At 38.6% G+C, this 16,920-nt stretch overlaps 1 protein-coding gene across 5 annotated transcripts in view; it reads left to right on the top strand.

Moving 5' to 3' along the window:
• Nucleotides 1–16,920, top strand: part of unc5ca (unc-5 netrin receptor Ca) — a 267,933-nt gene that overhangs the window by 203,548 nt on the left and 47,465 nt on the right. For 4 of the 5 annotated variants that reach the window (XM_067439645.1, XM_067439644.1, XM_067439641.1 and 1 more), the window contains 3 exons: nt 5,774–5,941; nt 8,022–8,186; nt 12,488–12,544. In XM_067439645.1, coding sequence (XP_067295746.1) covers nt 5,774–5,941; nt 8,022–8,186; nt 12,488–12,544 — 390 coding nt within the window. The remainder of the gene's footprint in view (nt 1–5,773; nt 5,942–8,021; nt 8,187–12,487; nt 12,545–16,920) is intronic. The other variant, XM_067439643.1, reaches the window with a different exon arrangement.

Below are 16,920 nucleotides of genomic sequence, written 5' to 3'. Positions count from 1 at the left end.
GAAACATTTATTAAAATTAAGATACAGAATACAAAGCTTTCTACAAAACAAAACTTAATGAAGTGGTCAAAATTATTTCTGACTCGATGTCTTTGACATATATTGCACATCTGTGCACGTTTCATAATCAAAATAGCCTAGATGAAATTTTAAAATAACATTATAATATTTAAACATAACTATAAAATAAAATACATTGTTTGGCTAAAAAGCATAGATGATGACGACAGGACGCCAGTGCGTCATGTAAAGTTCTTTGGTGCGCTAACATAACTGCAATGTGAAAGCAAACCAAAAAGAACCAAATGTCCAAACACAAACTTTGGTTCGGACCTTGGTGTGGACTTTCAGGTGTGAAAACGGCCTTATTGAGCAGCAGGCCTGATGGAGCCGTTTACCTCCAGTCTTTGTGCTAAGCTAGAATAGAGGTGTGTGTGTCAGACAGAGTTATGGCATGAGAATGGTGTGTATGGACTTATCTAACTCTGGGGATACGGTGAATAAGCTAAAGTCGACATGTTCCTTTAAGTTACAAAAAAAACAACCTTTACTTTTCTAGATTAAAATTCAGGAATTTAATTGGAATTTCACTGACATTTTCAATGGTTTATTCTTGGATATAATAAAATTGACTTTTACCTTTACAAATCAGTCTAATGGTTCTTAGATCCCTTGTTAGGATGCGTCAGTCAGAGGAAGAGCAGTGATTGTTGTAAGTGCATTTTCATCCCTCATGGGTTTTTGGCTGCTTTGGTGTCCTTCCCTGTTTTCATGGCTAATCTTCACTGATTAAAGGTCTCTAAAAGCGAGACTGTGTGTGTGTGGGTGGGCATGTCTTAGATGTTATCTGATGCTTAAGAAATGATTTTTCTCTAGTGCTTGTTCCTGTCATCTTCTCCTTCTCGTCAAAGTGGATTTAGTGACTCAGTGTTTTGGGGTTTGGACTTTTCTGAACGATGTCACGCTTGAGATCAGCTTGCTAATACTGGGCGATGAGTTAGCTTTGAGTCAAAAAACAAGCGTGTGTGTGTGTGTGTGTGTGTGATTTGTTTGTTTTGTAGGTTTTAAGTGGTGTTTTAAAGGGATAGTTCACCCTTTCATCACTTACTCATTTAAATGTGTGTGTTTTGCACATACTCACCCTCTCATTTGGTTTCAAGCCTGTAAGACAATTTTTTAAAAAATAAAATTTTAATTTTGTGGTGAACTATCCCTTTAAGGATTTGAGCAAACCCCGAACAACTTTAGCATCCTTTGGCAGCCAGGCAGGTGTATTTTGCATGTGTGAGAGTCACACATTTGTGCAAATCTAGACTGTGGTTGAAACCTTTTTTTAATTCTCAGAGAAAGAGAGAGACAGAGCTGCTGAAATGAGGTCGCTGGAATGAGTCCTACTCTTTGGGCTGTATATGGCCTCATAACTCTGAAATGAGAAAGATGGGAAGGAAAGGGAGGAATCTACTTACAGCTAATCTACTCCCTCACCCGAACCCAAAGTCACACACACACACACACACAGCTGTGGAAAGTGTGTGAGGGGAGTGCGGTAAGTTAATAGCAGCAGAGGGAGTGACACGGTTTAAGAGTTTAAGAGCTTCTGTGTCTTTCTCCGGAAGACTTGGATGGGAAGAGCATCACCTCTCAACAACTGAAGAGTTAAACACTCGATCTCTCTCTCTCTCTCTCTCTGTGTGTGTGTGTGTGTGTGTGTGTGTGTGTGTGTGTGTGTGTGTGTGTGTGTGTGTGTGTGTGTGTGTGTGTGTGTGTGTGTGTGTGTGTGTGTGTGTGTGTGTGTGTGTGTGTGTGTGTGAAGGTAAAAGGATCCGTCTTCTGGAATATAAACTCACATACCAAACACAGCTGCTCACAGCACACACTGCAAAAAATCATTATCTTACTCAGTGTTCTTGACTTGTTTTTCAGTAGAAATATATAAGCATTCTTACTTTTACTTGATATGCAACATGACTTAAGGTATTACGTATTGTTTTGTGAAAATTGTATCAAGATGAAGTGAGTTTATATATGGAAAAACAAAACAAAAAAATATGCAAGATGCAATTAATCAATTTGACAGTATATACAGTGCCCTCCACAATTATTGGCACCCCTGTTTAAGATGTGGTCGTGGACTTCTAAAAATTAAAAAAACTTGAAATCACGTGTCCCACAATTATTGGCACCCCTGATGTTAATACTTTGTTCCACCCCCTTTTGCCAACAAGAGAGCAATTAATCTCCTCCTATAACATTTCACAAGATTGGAGAACACAGAGAGAGGGATTTTTGACTATTCTTCTATCTTTTTAGATCATAGTGTCCTGGGTCCTCTCTCATGCACTCTCCTCTTTAGCTCGCCCCACAGGTTTTCGATTGGGTTGAGGTCTGGGGACTGAGATGGCCATGGGAGGACCTTGAGCTTGTGACTACTTTTTCCACATGTTTTGGATCATTATCCTGGTGATGACGACCCATCTTCAGCTTTCTGGCAGAGGCCATCAGGTTTTTATTTAAAATGTCCTGGTAGTTCAAAGCATTCATAATGCCATGCACCCTAACAAGGTTCCCAGGGCCTTTGGAAGAGAAACAGGCCCACAGCATCACAGATCCTCCACCATACTTCACGTGGGCATGAGGTGCTTTTCGGCATACTTTTGTTTTACGCCAGACCCACTTAGAGTGTCTGTTGCCAAAAAGCTCAATCTAAGTCTCATCTGACCAAAGCACACGATCCCAGTTGAAGTCCCAGTACCGCTTAGCAAACTCCAGACGTTTACGTTTGTGAGTGTTAGTTAGTGAGCTGATGGTTGTTTTGGAGACTTTGTGACCCCAAGATTCCACTCTTTGATGCAATTCTGTGACAGTGAGCTTAGATTTTTTTTTTACTTCTCTTACCATCTTCCTCACTACGCGTTGTGGCAAGATAAACTTGGGACCTCTTCCAGCCTTGTTTGTCACTGTTTAGTTGTTTTAAACTTCTTAATGATTCCTCTGACTATAGATAAGGGGAAGTTAAGCCGCGTGGCTATTTTCTTGTAGCCATTGCCTGACTTATGAAGGTCGAGACACATCTGCCTTACTTGAATGGCGTGTTTTCTTGTCTTTGCCATGTTGACAAATGGGTAAGAGAATTAGGCCTCTGTGTCACATCATATTTATACCCTAGGGAAGCAGGAAGTCATGAATTACTAATTAAAAGTTTCCTGACCAACTTTAGCAACTACAAAAAAATATATTTAGAAAAAAAATCAATTACATTTTTCAGAGGAATTATTAGGGGTGCCAATAATTGTGGGACACATGATTTCACGTTTTTTTCCCCCTCCTAATGTGTGATTTTTTTTTTTATATTTTTTTTTTTTACCACCAAAGTAATGTACTTGGATTTTTCTATTTTTTTTGCATTTGGGTTCTATGTTGTTAAAAAAAAGAGGAGAATTTTTCCACGACCACATCGTAAACATATATATGTTTACGTTTATATATATATATATATATATATATATATATATATATATATATATATACACATATACATACATACATACATACACACACACATACATACTCTTGAACAAAATCTTAAGACCAGGGGATGCATTGCAAGTTTTACACATTTCGCACTTGTGGATCCTAAGGTTGTAAGTGCTGCTTCAAAATGCCAAAAGAAGAAACAGGAGCAAGAGACAAAAAATAGAGAGTAGGCAATTTATTGAAAACTGCATTTAAACTCAAACAGGCCGTTCATCAGCTGATCAAAAGTTTCAGTACTAAAAGTGTCAAAAAAGGACTCCGTAGTGAGTAGCCCCCCCGTTCTTGTTGATCAGTTCAAAAACTTGTTTCGGCATGCTTGATGCGACTGTTTCCAGGAGGCTGGTGGGAAAGTTGCTCCATGTGGTGAAGATGGCTTCACGAAGGGCATCCACGGTCTGGAACTGACATCCATTTTTGTAAACTTCCCTTGCCATCCATCCCCAAATGTTCTCAATGGGATTTAGATCAGGGGAACACGCAGGATGGTCCAAAAGAGCAACGTTATTCTCCTGGAAGAAGTCCTTCGTTAGGCGGGCTTTGTGAATTGCAGCGTTGTCCTGTTGAAAGACCCAATCGTTAACGCACAGACGGGGGCCCTCGGTCAAGAGGGATGCCCACTGCAACAGATCCACATAGCCAGTCGCCGTTTGACGCCCCTGCACAACCTGAAGCTCCGTTTTCCCATTGAAGGAAAAAGCACCCCAGATCATGATGGAGCCTCCTCTACCGTGCCGCGTAGAAAACATCTCAGGTGGGATCTCCTTGTCATGCCAGTAACGTTGGAAGCCATCAGGACCGTCCAGGTTAAATTTTTTCTCGTCAGAGAATAAAACTTTCTTCCACTTTTCAATGTCCCATGTTTGGTGCTCTCTTGCAAATTCTAAACGGGCAAGTTTGTGTCGTGGGAGGAGACGTGGCCTTTGAAGACGTTTTTTCTTCTTGAAGCCCTTCTCTAGCAGATGACGTCTTATGGTTATTGGGCTGCAGTCAGCATCAGTAAGAACCTTAATTTGGGTTGAGGATCGACCTGTGTCTTCACGGACAACCCATCGGATCCTGCTGCTCAGTGCAGGTGAAATCTTTTTGGGTCTACCACTTGACTTTTTTGTCCCATAACTCTTGTAAAATGTCTTACTGCGTCCAACCTCAACAGCGATGGCACGTTGCGAAAGGCCTTGATTGTGCAGCTCAACAATCCTGCCACGTTCAAAGAGAGAAAGCCTTTTTGCCTTTGCCATTGACAGTATGACTGCTTGAAGAACAATGCCATGAAAGCCATATTTTTGTGCAGATTTGACCTTTTTATGGCTATGGTCTTAAACTTTTGATCGGCTGATGAACGGCCTGTTTGAGTTTAAATGCAGTTTTTAATAAATTGCCTACTCTCAATTTTTTGTCTCTTGCTCCTGTTTCTTCCTTTGGCATTTTGAAGCAGCACTTACAACCCGGTTATGATCCACAAGTTCGAAATGTGGAAAACTTGCAATGCATACCCTGGTCTTTAGATTTTGTTCAGGAGTGTGTGTGTGTATGTATGTATGTATGTATGTATGTATATATGTATGTATGTGTGTATGAGTGTGTTTATATGTATAGGTGTATTTATTTATTGTCATGTATCGTATTTTCTATGCTGAGTGTATCTTTAACCGGTATGCAATGCATGAAAAATCTTTCCTTGACTAGTAATAAGAGTACAGAAAGATTTTTTTTATTACATTTCTATTTATTCATTTAGCAGACTCTTTTCAAGGTGACTTGAAAATGAAAATATCCGCGATAAATCATATGGAGTCAGCAATATTAACAGTGCCGCAATACTACAAAATAAGTAAGTGCAAAACAATCCAGAGAAAGACTGACTTTATTTTAAACAACAGAAAGTGGGTTTCAGATAAAGGAGTTTACAGAGGAGCCAGGTTTCCAGACAGATAAACCCCAGCTTTTTTTGGAAAAATTAAATTAAACTCTTTGAAATTATCAGTAAAAGGAATATTACCTGCGGTGACTGACTATATATGAGTATGGGATAATGTACAGGCAGTCGTTCATTATCGCAAAATAATGAGTTTACTTTGCAGTGTAATATTACCGTGCGCATAACACAAAATAAAAAAGTAAATAGACATGAAATATTGATTTGGGTTGAAGTTATTATGTGAGAAAAAAAAGATTGTGTAATGAAATGAGAGACATGAATGTAGCACAGCTATGAGTGTGTCTGTGTTTGTTTCCATAGTGAACGGAGGCTGGTCCACATGGACAGAGTGGTCGCCGTGTAACAGTCGCTGTGGGCGGGGCCTTCAGAAAAGGACACGTAGCTGCACCAACCCTGCGCCTCTGAACGGAGGGTCGCCGTGTGATGGACAGGCCATCCAAAAAATCGCCTGCACCTCAGTGTGCACAGGTACAACTCTAAAGAACTTGAACAGCGGTCAAGATGGCACTTTTAATAGACCTGTACTTCAAACAGCCTTATTTTTTGTTTGTGTTTGACCATCACCCATAACTATGCACGAATGTCCTTTGTGTTTGTCATTTATGGCAACATAAATTCAACATGACTGACAAGTGCTAAAAGTTTGTAATGGAAAGATGAACATGGAAAGAACTCTCAAAATTCATCATTCATCAGGCTGACGACTTAGCAGTTATCTGGATTATTTCTGTGCGTAAAGTGTAATTTTCTATGTAGTGACATATCAAAAAGGATCAAAAAGATTCAAAAATTATCCATGCATTTTGATATGACAATAATCAACACACTGCTATACTAATACTATTATAGTATTACATAGTATTTATTAATATTTCTTTTTAACTTTTATTGTCTATTTTCAGTTTTCATTTTAGTATTTTTTTTATTTTAGATTAGAATTTTTTTATTTTATATTTGTTGTACTTCAGCTTAAGCTTATTATAGTTAGTTGACAAGTAAATACTTCTTATTTTTATTTGAAGCTTTTTATTCATCTACTTTTTCAGCTTTATTTTAATGAACAAATACAGTTTTAATATTTTTAATTATATTTGTAGTTAAAATAAAAGCACTGCATCACACGTGGAAGTTTTCCTAAAGCTCTGAGTCTGTAATCATGATACTCTTCTGAAACTAATTACAGTATTTCCGCCACGACGCAAACATTCAGTGAGGTCAGTTCTTAAGCCTGAAAGAAACATGATGAGGAATTTGGTTCCGGTTTTTTTTCCTGCATTGACATTCATTCATTTGACTGTGGCTTTTATCCAAAGTGACTTCCAAATGAAAAATTCTTTCCATAATCAGAAGGATGGAAAATTCACTCTGAGACTATTGAATTACCCAGTGAGGAATTCCTTTCATAAAAACGTCATTTTTTTTCCAGTCCAATTTGAGTTTTTTTTAACTCTTGATAGCATCAGAAAAATGCATCTTTTTCCAGGCCCATCAGTTCAGCTTTTAAGCCATACACTTCCCCTATACTGTGGCCCCTTGGGACCCCTAAGGGCCAAACACATTCAGTTCACTGTGAAGCAGGTGAGATTAAAGTATCTGCACCCAGCAGGAGAGATGCCACAGTCAGACGCTAATGACTGACCCATATACTACAGTGCACTTAGTCCCTGTGACAGAGTCCAGAGAGACGCTGTGAACCTGACCACACCACAGCCATGAACGGAAAAAGCATTTTATTTTATTCTTATCTTTGATAAGATAAGATCAAATTGTTAATTTTATTTGTTTAATTTTTAAGGTTTCAGTTAAATTTTTATGTTCAATATGCATGCATTGTCCGTGCTTTGTTACTCGCAAAGAGTTCAGCCAGGTATAGGGATGCACGAAATATTGGCCACCATATCGGTTTATGTTAACACCATATGTTTTTGTTTTTTTTGTTATCGCTTACTTGTATCGTATACTTGGCCAATATATTAAAGCTGAAAAATAATGGATTATTTATTTTCGGTGAGACACTTCACATGCTCACTGTTCACCAGGAAGGTTTTGAATATGATTGAAATATGATCGGAATCACTTCAAAAAAGGAAAATACAGTTAAGCACAAGTCTGTCATACAGGCTACATGAAATTATTACATAATAATGAGAACATAATACTCGTGTGCTTGCACATTGGATTTTAATGGTGAGACTTTTGTTTTTGTAATCAGGCTCTCAAAAATGATATAAAAATTTGAATTTAGATTTATCTGCCAATATATCGGTTATCAGCTTTCAAATATAAAGAGTTATCGCTATCGGACAAAATGTTCATATCAGTGCATTCCTAGCCAGTTAGGGCTCATTACCATATAACAGTCTTTAGATATGAATTTAAAACTACCTTGATTATCATTTTAGTGGGTGAGAAAAATAATAAAATTATACAGTATAGCCTCTTTAATCAAAATAGTCTGTGCGTCACAGCTGAAGTGTATACTTACTTATATACTATACTTAAATAAATACTTGTTTATGTTGTTTCTGGTGTGTGTGTGTGTGTGTAGTTGATGGCGAGTGGGGCGACTGGAGCAAGTGGTCGGCGTGTAACACAGAGTGCACACAGTGGAGGAAGAGAGATTGTAACGCCCCTGCACCCCAGAACGGAGGGAAAGACTGTGACGGAGTCACGCTACAGTCGCAGAACTGCACTGATGGACTCTGCCTACAAAGTGAGTGCACTCGCACACACACACGCACACGTTGGGTTTTGATGTTTTATGGGGACACTCCATAAACATAATGATTGGTATACTGTAGGGGTGACCCCGAATAGTAGAAGATTTGATGCATCGATATGCAGAGCCGGATTCGACCATCGATCTCATGGTCGAATCTTTTTGGATGTTATGAAACCAAGATCATACCATTTTGGCAATATAGGGGTGCTCAATATTTTTAAGACGTGGCGTGGTGCTGTGGGGTGCCTTTAAAATTCGAACACATTGTTTTCAATGAGTGTACACACACCGGCGGCAGCATTCGGCGACTGTCGGCGACGACTCAGGAAGTTGTTTAAAATCCTGCCAAGCCACAGAGCTCCATTTCAAGGTTTAATATTAAATTAATATCATATTTCTCTCAAATCGTGAATGTACATACTGATTTCACCCTGTGCTACAAGATACACTCATATCGTGCAGCTCTTCTGTTAGAAGTCGATTCAAAATTGAGCTTGCGTGTATATTATTTGCGCGTCCGGTGTGAGATCCTGAGACACGGCGCTGAGTTTCGTGGGCTTAAGAACGTGCATGTAAACGCACTCAAACGTGTTCTTTTCCTCTCTAGGCAGGTATTTTTTTAGGTTTATTTATCAAAATGTTCTTTTATATATTTGTGTGATGTTCTGTATTGCGATCGCGGCTTTAACATGTTATGAGAAGACAGTTAATTTACAAATGTTTATCCACCACATTGGCTTTCTTATTTAGGTTTATAAAAGGTATTGTCAGTTCATCTGTCAGTTGGCAGGCAGTTTTGGTCCCTTTATTAAAAGGTGTTGCTGTGTGCTGTGTGTAAAGGAAAATAAAAATTGTTTTACCCTCCTGCTGACTAGTGTCGTGCCACTCCCAACCCATTCACACACACACACACCGATGATTCGACTATCAGTCGACTATAGAAAGATTCAACAATTCTGATTCGAATGTGTAAATTCTTAGTCGGGGACACCCCTAGTATACTGTACAAACTGTGTATATTATCCCCTAACTCATTACATAGACGCTGTATTTTCACCTTTTTATTGAAAATAAAATGCCTTTCCGATCTGATATGTGATGGAAAAGGGAGCGAGTTCAAAAAAAGCGGATTTGAACCTCGAGATCGATTAGCGTCACCTTGATGCCATGTGCCTTACCCCTACACTATTATTGGTGTCATTGATTCTGTGTTTTCCGTATTTTTTTCAGGCCCAACCAGATGTTTAGTGAACGCGTGATATATTTGTACTTAATGTAAATGGCATCTACTCCATCACAATTTTTCTGAGACGAGACGACCCACCCACTTTTTTTTACTTCTGACGCCCATGGCCGTATACCATTATGACTTTTATGGACCACAAAAAAAGTAATTCCTGCTTGTGCTTGTCCATTTAATGGCAGCGGATATCAACCAGCATCAAGCTTTTAAAAAAGATTCAAATATATCACAGAATGATCCCATGTGGCACGCTGGTATGTACTCTGAGCGCACACACAAAACATAGAACAAACACAAACTCAACGGATCAGATATCTGCGTGATATGACTGACTGAAGCCCAGTTGTTTAATTTTGCATGCAAATCACCATAGGCACATTCACCAGTGCGCTCCAAAAGTGTGATAAGATTTGCACGAGCCTAATGTGATGCTGGTGATAACTCACCCAATCGCTAAAATATGGACCTTCTTGAGTTATTGACTAATCTACTGGTTTTCCCCATGTGCAAAATGTGTTCAGCTAATAATGACAGATATTAGGACAATTTGGCTTTTTCAAGACATTCCAAGAGAAGAAATAAACATGTTCAGGATAAGAAATTTCTTCACGTTTGACTTCTGGTTGCATTTTGTAAACAAGTGACTGTTAACTATAGGCTACTTCATTGCAGTTATGTTATGCCAGTTTGCATGTTAGGACCATTTTGCAAAAAACAAACAAATACAAATAAACATGAGAGAGCATGTCCCAGAACCTGTAAAGCAGTTCATACTTCAACCCCCCAATTTTCAAACCAAAAGTACGTCCTTGCAACTGAGGGAACTCCGTCTTGCCCAGAAAAAGCACACAAATCATGAGAAATCAAGATTTTTCGATGCACATATAATACATTTGCCAGGAAACCTCAACTTTAATAACACTCATGTATACAGCCAAATGGAGAATAAAGTAGTAGTTATAAAAATTTTACTTGGCGGAAAAAAAAAGTAAAATGCCAGGCAGGGACATTGGGAACACTTTTGAGTGATTACTCAAATGAATATTTGAGTTAGTTAATAATAACAACACTATTGTAAATTATTCATAAGTGGTGATTATTTTCAGAATCTTGCATATAATTTTCTCTGCCGCCGACATACTTTCCTTTTCAGCCTATTTCACACAGGCCGTGTGGATTATTGGTTACTGCCATCTGTTTAGTCATTGTTTTAGGCTGTTGTTGTTGTTGGTTGCAGCCCGTAGTTAACAGTCATTTAATCTGTCACATTACAAAAGTTAAATAGCTAATGTTGTTTCTTGTTGACTGTAATGCTATTAGTTGATTTGTTTATTGCTTCCGTGTGTACGGCATCACATAAACATGGCCTTTCATTTGTTGTTACAGTGGACACGGTACAAATTGGTGGTGAGAACCTTTAAGAAACTAGTGGTTTGATCGTCTCTATAACTGACAGGTGACATGAATGTATGTAATCATGAGCCATCAGCGTGGCAGTTTAATTTGCTCGCTGGTGTTTAGAGCAGTGAGCATTGAGAGAGAGAGAGAGAGAGAGAGAGAGAGAGAGAGGCCGGGGATGTGAATCTCCTCTGTTTTGTGTTGTGTAATGGATCTCATGTCTGTCTCTCTCTCTCCCCGCAGGCACTTCCTCACTAAAGTTTAAACTTTAAAAGTTCTTCCCCTTAAAAGTTGAGTAGGCACAATCCATTTAACCCCACTCATCTCAACTCTCTGGCAGTAGCTGCTCCTGAGGTAGGGCAGATTCTGGGTCTTAGTACTAGACATTTTGTAAGCTTTTTTTTTTTTTCCATCCTTGCCTTATTTAGCCTGAGGGTGGCGCTGTAAAGTTTCTTCATTTCATGCTGACGTCAAGAGTTGGCATATTCTGGGATAGAGCGTTTGCTGGGTCTGGTGTCAAAAAAAATTTTTATTTGACTAACAAGTAATTTGACTTTTCAGCTCCGAAACTTACAGAATATTCCTGTATCACGATGAACTTTTATATATCAAAGGCTGAATGAAAAGTCGATTTCTCAATTCATGACCCCTTTAAAAATAAAGGGGAGGTTGTCCCCAGAAGCTGCTGCTGTTCCCAGTCTTGGCTTTTCATGGAGCTCATTAAAAGGGTGGGAAATTTAGAACAGAGTCATATCGCCAAATGTAAATTTAGCAAAATATGCCAATAGAAAGGTTGACTAAAAGTTTGTCTATGGTGTTTTTGACTTACGTGGACCTGATTAAAAGAGATTTATTGCACACCTTCCAGCCATTCAGATTCTCACACAGACATGTAAGATAAACTTAGCTTATGATGCTTTTGGGAAACTCAGCCCTGATGCAGACTAAAATACGCATAGCTGAAGTGGATTAATATCGTCTTGGTCTGGAGCAAGGTTTATCTAAGGAAAGGTGAAAATAAGTGGGGCAGTCTGAAATCTGCCCAGATGGTTCTCAATTAGAGCGTGCTGTAGTTCCATTTTTTTGCCACAGATTTACATTGGAATATTGTGGGGCGCTGTAGAGCTGGGGAGGCCGAAGCCATTCTAAATTTTAATGAATCCTTCTCACTTTATGATTAAAAATTGTCTAGAAAATCTGGAAATATTTGTTACAGAATGCATAACAACCGTCAGAATTTATTATTGATTCAGTTTATATAGCTGCGGCGGTCTCTCAGCATCATCACTCCAGTCATATATCTGTTTAAATAGAAAGCTTGTCAGTGAGCTCTACATTATGAAAAGATTGTATGATTGTTGGCTGCAGTTTGAAATGGCTAGATAGCTGTCACAATGTGATAACTACATGTTCACCTGATTACCATCTCACCAGGGGAGCCTGACTTAGAGATGTTTTCAGCTGACATGTGTTGGTTTGTTGTTTCGCTCCCTGTCAGTGAGGTTTCACGTGAATTACCATCTGCATGTCCAGTTTCTCATACTGTATCTTCTGTTCAGGCGGTTCAGTCTCGCATCACCCAATCACATCTCGCTGTTTTTGTTTGACATTCATATTATTTTGTCTAATACCCCCCTTCCTCTCTCTGAAGGTTCAGTATATCAGCTATCCGTTCAGCCTAAAGGGACGGGAGAGGAGGGGTTTACATGTGAGTGTCTATTTTGTCTTTAATTTTCTTGCTTTGGTTTTCTGGGTCTGTATCTCTTGTCTCGCAGTATCTTTGGCTTCATATTCTTTTGCTTGCGTTCTGTTCCTCCCCGTCTACGGGAGTGAAAGCATGCTGTCTGTTTGTCAGAGTCTTTTGATTTGGTGTTTTGCTTTGTGTTTTGCACCATTTTATGTTCTGTCTGTGTGTTGTTTCTTGACTCACATCTACGCATACACATATGCTTTGTCCCCCCCTCTCACTCTATCTCTCTCTCTGTCTCTCTGTTTTCCGCTGAGCACATTCACTGAGTTAAATGGAAACCTGAACATCTCTGGAGTAAAGTCAGGCTCGGCTGAAGTCTGTGTGCCGTTTGAAACAAGAGAACTCTCTCTGGTCTTGCAGTATGACCTGAAGCATCTCAGTAATTCTCTTTAAAGGCAACATGAAATGAAAATTGATCCCATTTACTTTCATCAGAAATTTCCTGGGCCTTATTTTTTTCACAATTCATCTGTGCATGATATTCCAAAATGAAAAGGCAAGATGCCATTTGAACCCCAGTGTAAACAGGATTGTAATAATATATAAAGTAGCATTGTTAACGTTAATGCATGCAATACATTTTTTTCTAGTACATTTTTCTAGTACAATGCAATACATTTTTTCTAGTTGAAGGCGTTAAAAATGTAACGCAGTTAACGCAGAATTCGTTTTTTCCTGTCATCCTTTGGCTATTGTTGCATTATATGATCATGCCTTTATTCATGCAAATGCTTTTTAACCATTCAAGCGCGACAAGACAAAAGGGAACGTGCTGTGTGTGAATGTCCACACACACTTGTGCATGCAGAAAGCTGCTTGAGACAGCACTTGAACGGACAAAAGAATACAAATTTATGCCAAAATGCTTTTTTTGAAGTATTCTCTTAAATAATAATAGTAGTATGGCCAACAGAAAAAAAAAATGATCCATGATATTTTTAATAACACAGGTAAATGTGACATTTATTACAATGGGTTTATGGGAATATTGTTTAAAATTCGCCCACATTTAAAAATTTTTTTTTAAATAATTATAGGCTACTGTCTTTGTTGTTTCTAGAGTAATTCAGAAATGAACTGTGAAATTACAATATAAAAACTTAAATTAATCACTATTAATTACAGATAGATGTGTATTTAATTAGTTATTTTTTTAAACGATTGACAGGAAAAGAGTGAAGATGGCTCCGATCGATATGGCATGCCTTCTGACAACTCTGCTACTTTGTGTTATTTTTGTGCTTTTATCCGTGTCAAACTGTTACTGACAGACAGACAGATGGACGGACAGAAAGATAGAAATCTATTGAGCTAAATCTCAAAATTGTCTTTTGGTGTGACTGTCTCAAGCATGGTTCAATAAATTACAACTTTTATAAATTAAAAAGAAAAGCATACAAATGTTAATAAATACCTCAGGCATAATTTTACAAGTGTCTATTTTAGTAAATGACAATCTTTTTTTATCTATATATTTCTAAAAGCGTAGGAACTTGATTCATTTTGTCCCTGAAAACCATGTCCTCCAGCGTGACACCATATCCTGGTTTTAAATCACTGACAAGTTTAATTGTGGAAGGTTCCCAGTCAAGGTCCTGTTACTGTGACGTGCACATGGTAAGATTTTGTCTCAGAATTCTTCAAATATGTAACTTTTTTGTTAGTTAGTTAGTTAGTTAGTTAGTTAGTTAGTTAGTTAGTTAGTTAGTTAGTTAGTTAGTTAGTTAGTTAGTTAGTTAGTTAGTTTTTTAGTTAGTGACCCCTTATATTTTTTTCAAACATATTTTGAAAAAGACTTTACACTACATATTAATATGCCTTTTTTCTTCTAAAGGGTTTTACCTAAGTGAAAGACAAGCAGGCAGATAGATAGATAGACAGACAGACAGACAGACAGACATTAAGAAAGTAATTTATCTCATGTTGACTTAAAATTGAAAGCATGAACTCAAAATTCACTCTTTGCTTTCTTCAGATCTGCAGCATATTTTGAATGATTATTGATGATGCAATATTTGACCCACGGGTGGGGCGCAGAGTTGAATTGGTTAATAAATGTTTCAGTTAATTCATGTTATATTCATATCATTAAAGAAAGAAGTTTTACTAGTTTACCTTTCTTTAAACAATATCTTTTTCAGCTGATGTTATCATGGCTTTGTGGGTAAGAAACACTAATGAATCAATAACATCAGCCTACTGTTTACGGTCCAATCAAATCCCGATGGATAAAATCTGGTCCCGCCCTACATTTTCCTCCACTCGATATTCTGCGTCACGCTGTGGAGATTAAATGTCTTTTGAATGTTGTTTCATGTAGTGTTTAATGGGAACCCGTAGCTCCTGGGCCGAAGGTAATCCGCGCATACGTGTTTTTTACCACGGTGGCTTTAAACTACTGTTCTGCAGATAACAATACGCAGATCAAGACTGTGATGTCTCCCTCATGGCGTTTGCCCTTTGAGACTGTTCGAGACTTCAGATGCGAGCTTAGGGTTATTGTAGAGATTCTTCAAACTGGATTAAAACCGAAATGTTTGTAAAGAACATGAAACCCTGAGAGATGAACCGAGGCAAATATCAAACAACATGATTCAGGCTTTCATTACAGGCCACCGCAGAGCGCTGTTCTTCATAAAAACAACTCATCAGTCATAACATCAGTCAGCCTGCGTCTTGTCTGTGATTTACTATATTTTACCGTCCTTTTATCTGTTTTGTTTTTATGTAGTCATTATAATCGGCTCACTTTTGACCAAATGAAAGGCACTTTCAATTTCAGCTTTTAAGATAAAGTCGAGTCGTGTCTGGTGGCCCAATGGTTAGTCATCTAGGGCTAGGCTGCTAACAACAGTTGAAGGTTCATTTCTGGAGAAGAGAGAAAAGATCACGACAATAACCCATCAGCCGGTGTTTACATGTATTATGTGCAGTCAGGGGTGAGGCCACATAAAAGCCATGTTACCGCTCAACATGTCCAACCAGGAAAAGCAAAGGAGAAAAAGTTTTTTTTTTTAGCTTGCAAAAAATTCAGCTAAAATGCTAAATGCTTCATGTTTCTATTGTAAATGTAGTTTCAGAAATGTGTTTTTATTTTACAATTGTTATGCTAATTAGCCTATGATGACCTAAAATGGTTCATGCAGGATTGTGGTTTGCATTGGGTTGGTAAACTGATATCTTCTGCTCCACCTAATGGCATCTACTTACACTAACCTAAAGGAATACTATTACAGTGTTTGACCCGCTTTCGCCTTCAGAACTGCCTTAATTCTACGTGGCATTGATTGAATAAGGTGCTAAAAGCATTCTTTAGAAATGTTGGCCCATATTGATAGGCACGAAGCTCCTGTTCCACCACATCCCAAAGATGCTCTATTGGGTTGAGATCTGGTGACTGTGGGGGCCATTTTAGTACAGTGAACTCATTGTCATGTTCAAGAAACCAATTTGAAATGATTTAAGCTTTCTGACATGGTGCATTATCCTGCTGGAAGTAGCCATCAGAGGATGGGTACATGGTCATAAAGGGATGGACATGGTCAGAAACAATCCTCAGGTAGACCGTGGCATTTAAATGATGCCCAATTTGCACTAAGGGGCCTAAAGTGTGCCAAGAAAAAATTCCCCACACCATTACACCACCACCACCAGCCTGCACAGTGGTAACAATCCATGTTCTCATTCTCTTTACGCCAAATTCTGACTCTGCCATCTGAATGTCTCAACAGAAATCGAGACTCATCAGACCAGGCTACATTTTTCCAGTCTTCAACTGTCCAATTTTGGTGAGCTTGTGTAAATTGTCACCTCTTTTTCCTATTTGTGGTGGAGATGAGTGGTAACCGGTGGGATCTTCTGCTGTTGTAGCCCATCAGCCTCAAGGTTGTGCGTGTTGTGGCTTCACAAATGCTTTGACTGAAATAACCACTCGTTACACAGGTAAAGTTGCTCTTCTATCAGCTTGAATCAGTCGGCCCATTCTCCTCTGACCTCTAGCATCAACAAGGCATTTTCGACCCCAGGACTGCCGCATACTGGATGTTTTTCCCTTTTCACACCATTCTTTGTAAACCTTAGAAATGGTTGTGTGTGAAAATCCCAGTAACTGAGCAGATTGTGAAATACTCAGACCGGCCCGTCTCGCACCAACAACCATGCCACTCTCAAAATTGCTTAAATCACCTTTCTTTCCCATTCTGACGTTCAGTTTGGAGTTCAGGAGATTGTCTTGACCAGGATCACACCCCTAAATGCATTGAAGCAACTGCCATGTGATTGGTTGATTAGATAATTGCATTGAGAAATTTAACAGGTGTTCCTAATAACCCTTT

Source organism: Pseudorasbora parva, chromosome 3 (genome assembly GCF_024679245.1).
Source record: "Pseudorasbora parva isolate DD20220531a chromosome 3, ASM2467924v1, whole genome shotgun sequence".
Taxonomy (NCBI): Eukaryota; Metazoa; Chordata; class Actinopteri; order Cypriniformes; family Gobionidae; genus Pseudorasbora; species Pseudorasbora parva.
Note: the sequence above shows the minus strand (reverse complement) of the source record. Positions and strands in the feature narration are given on the sequence as shown.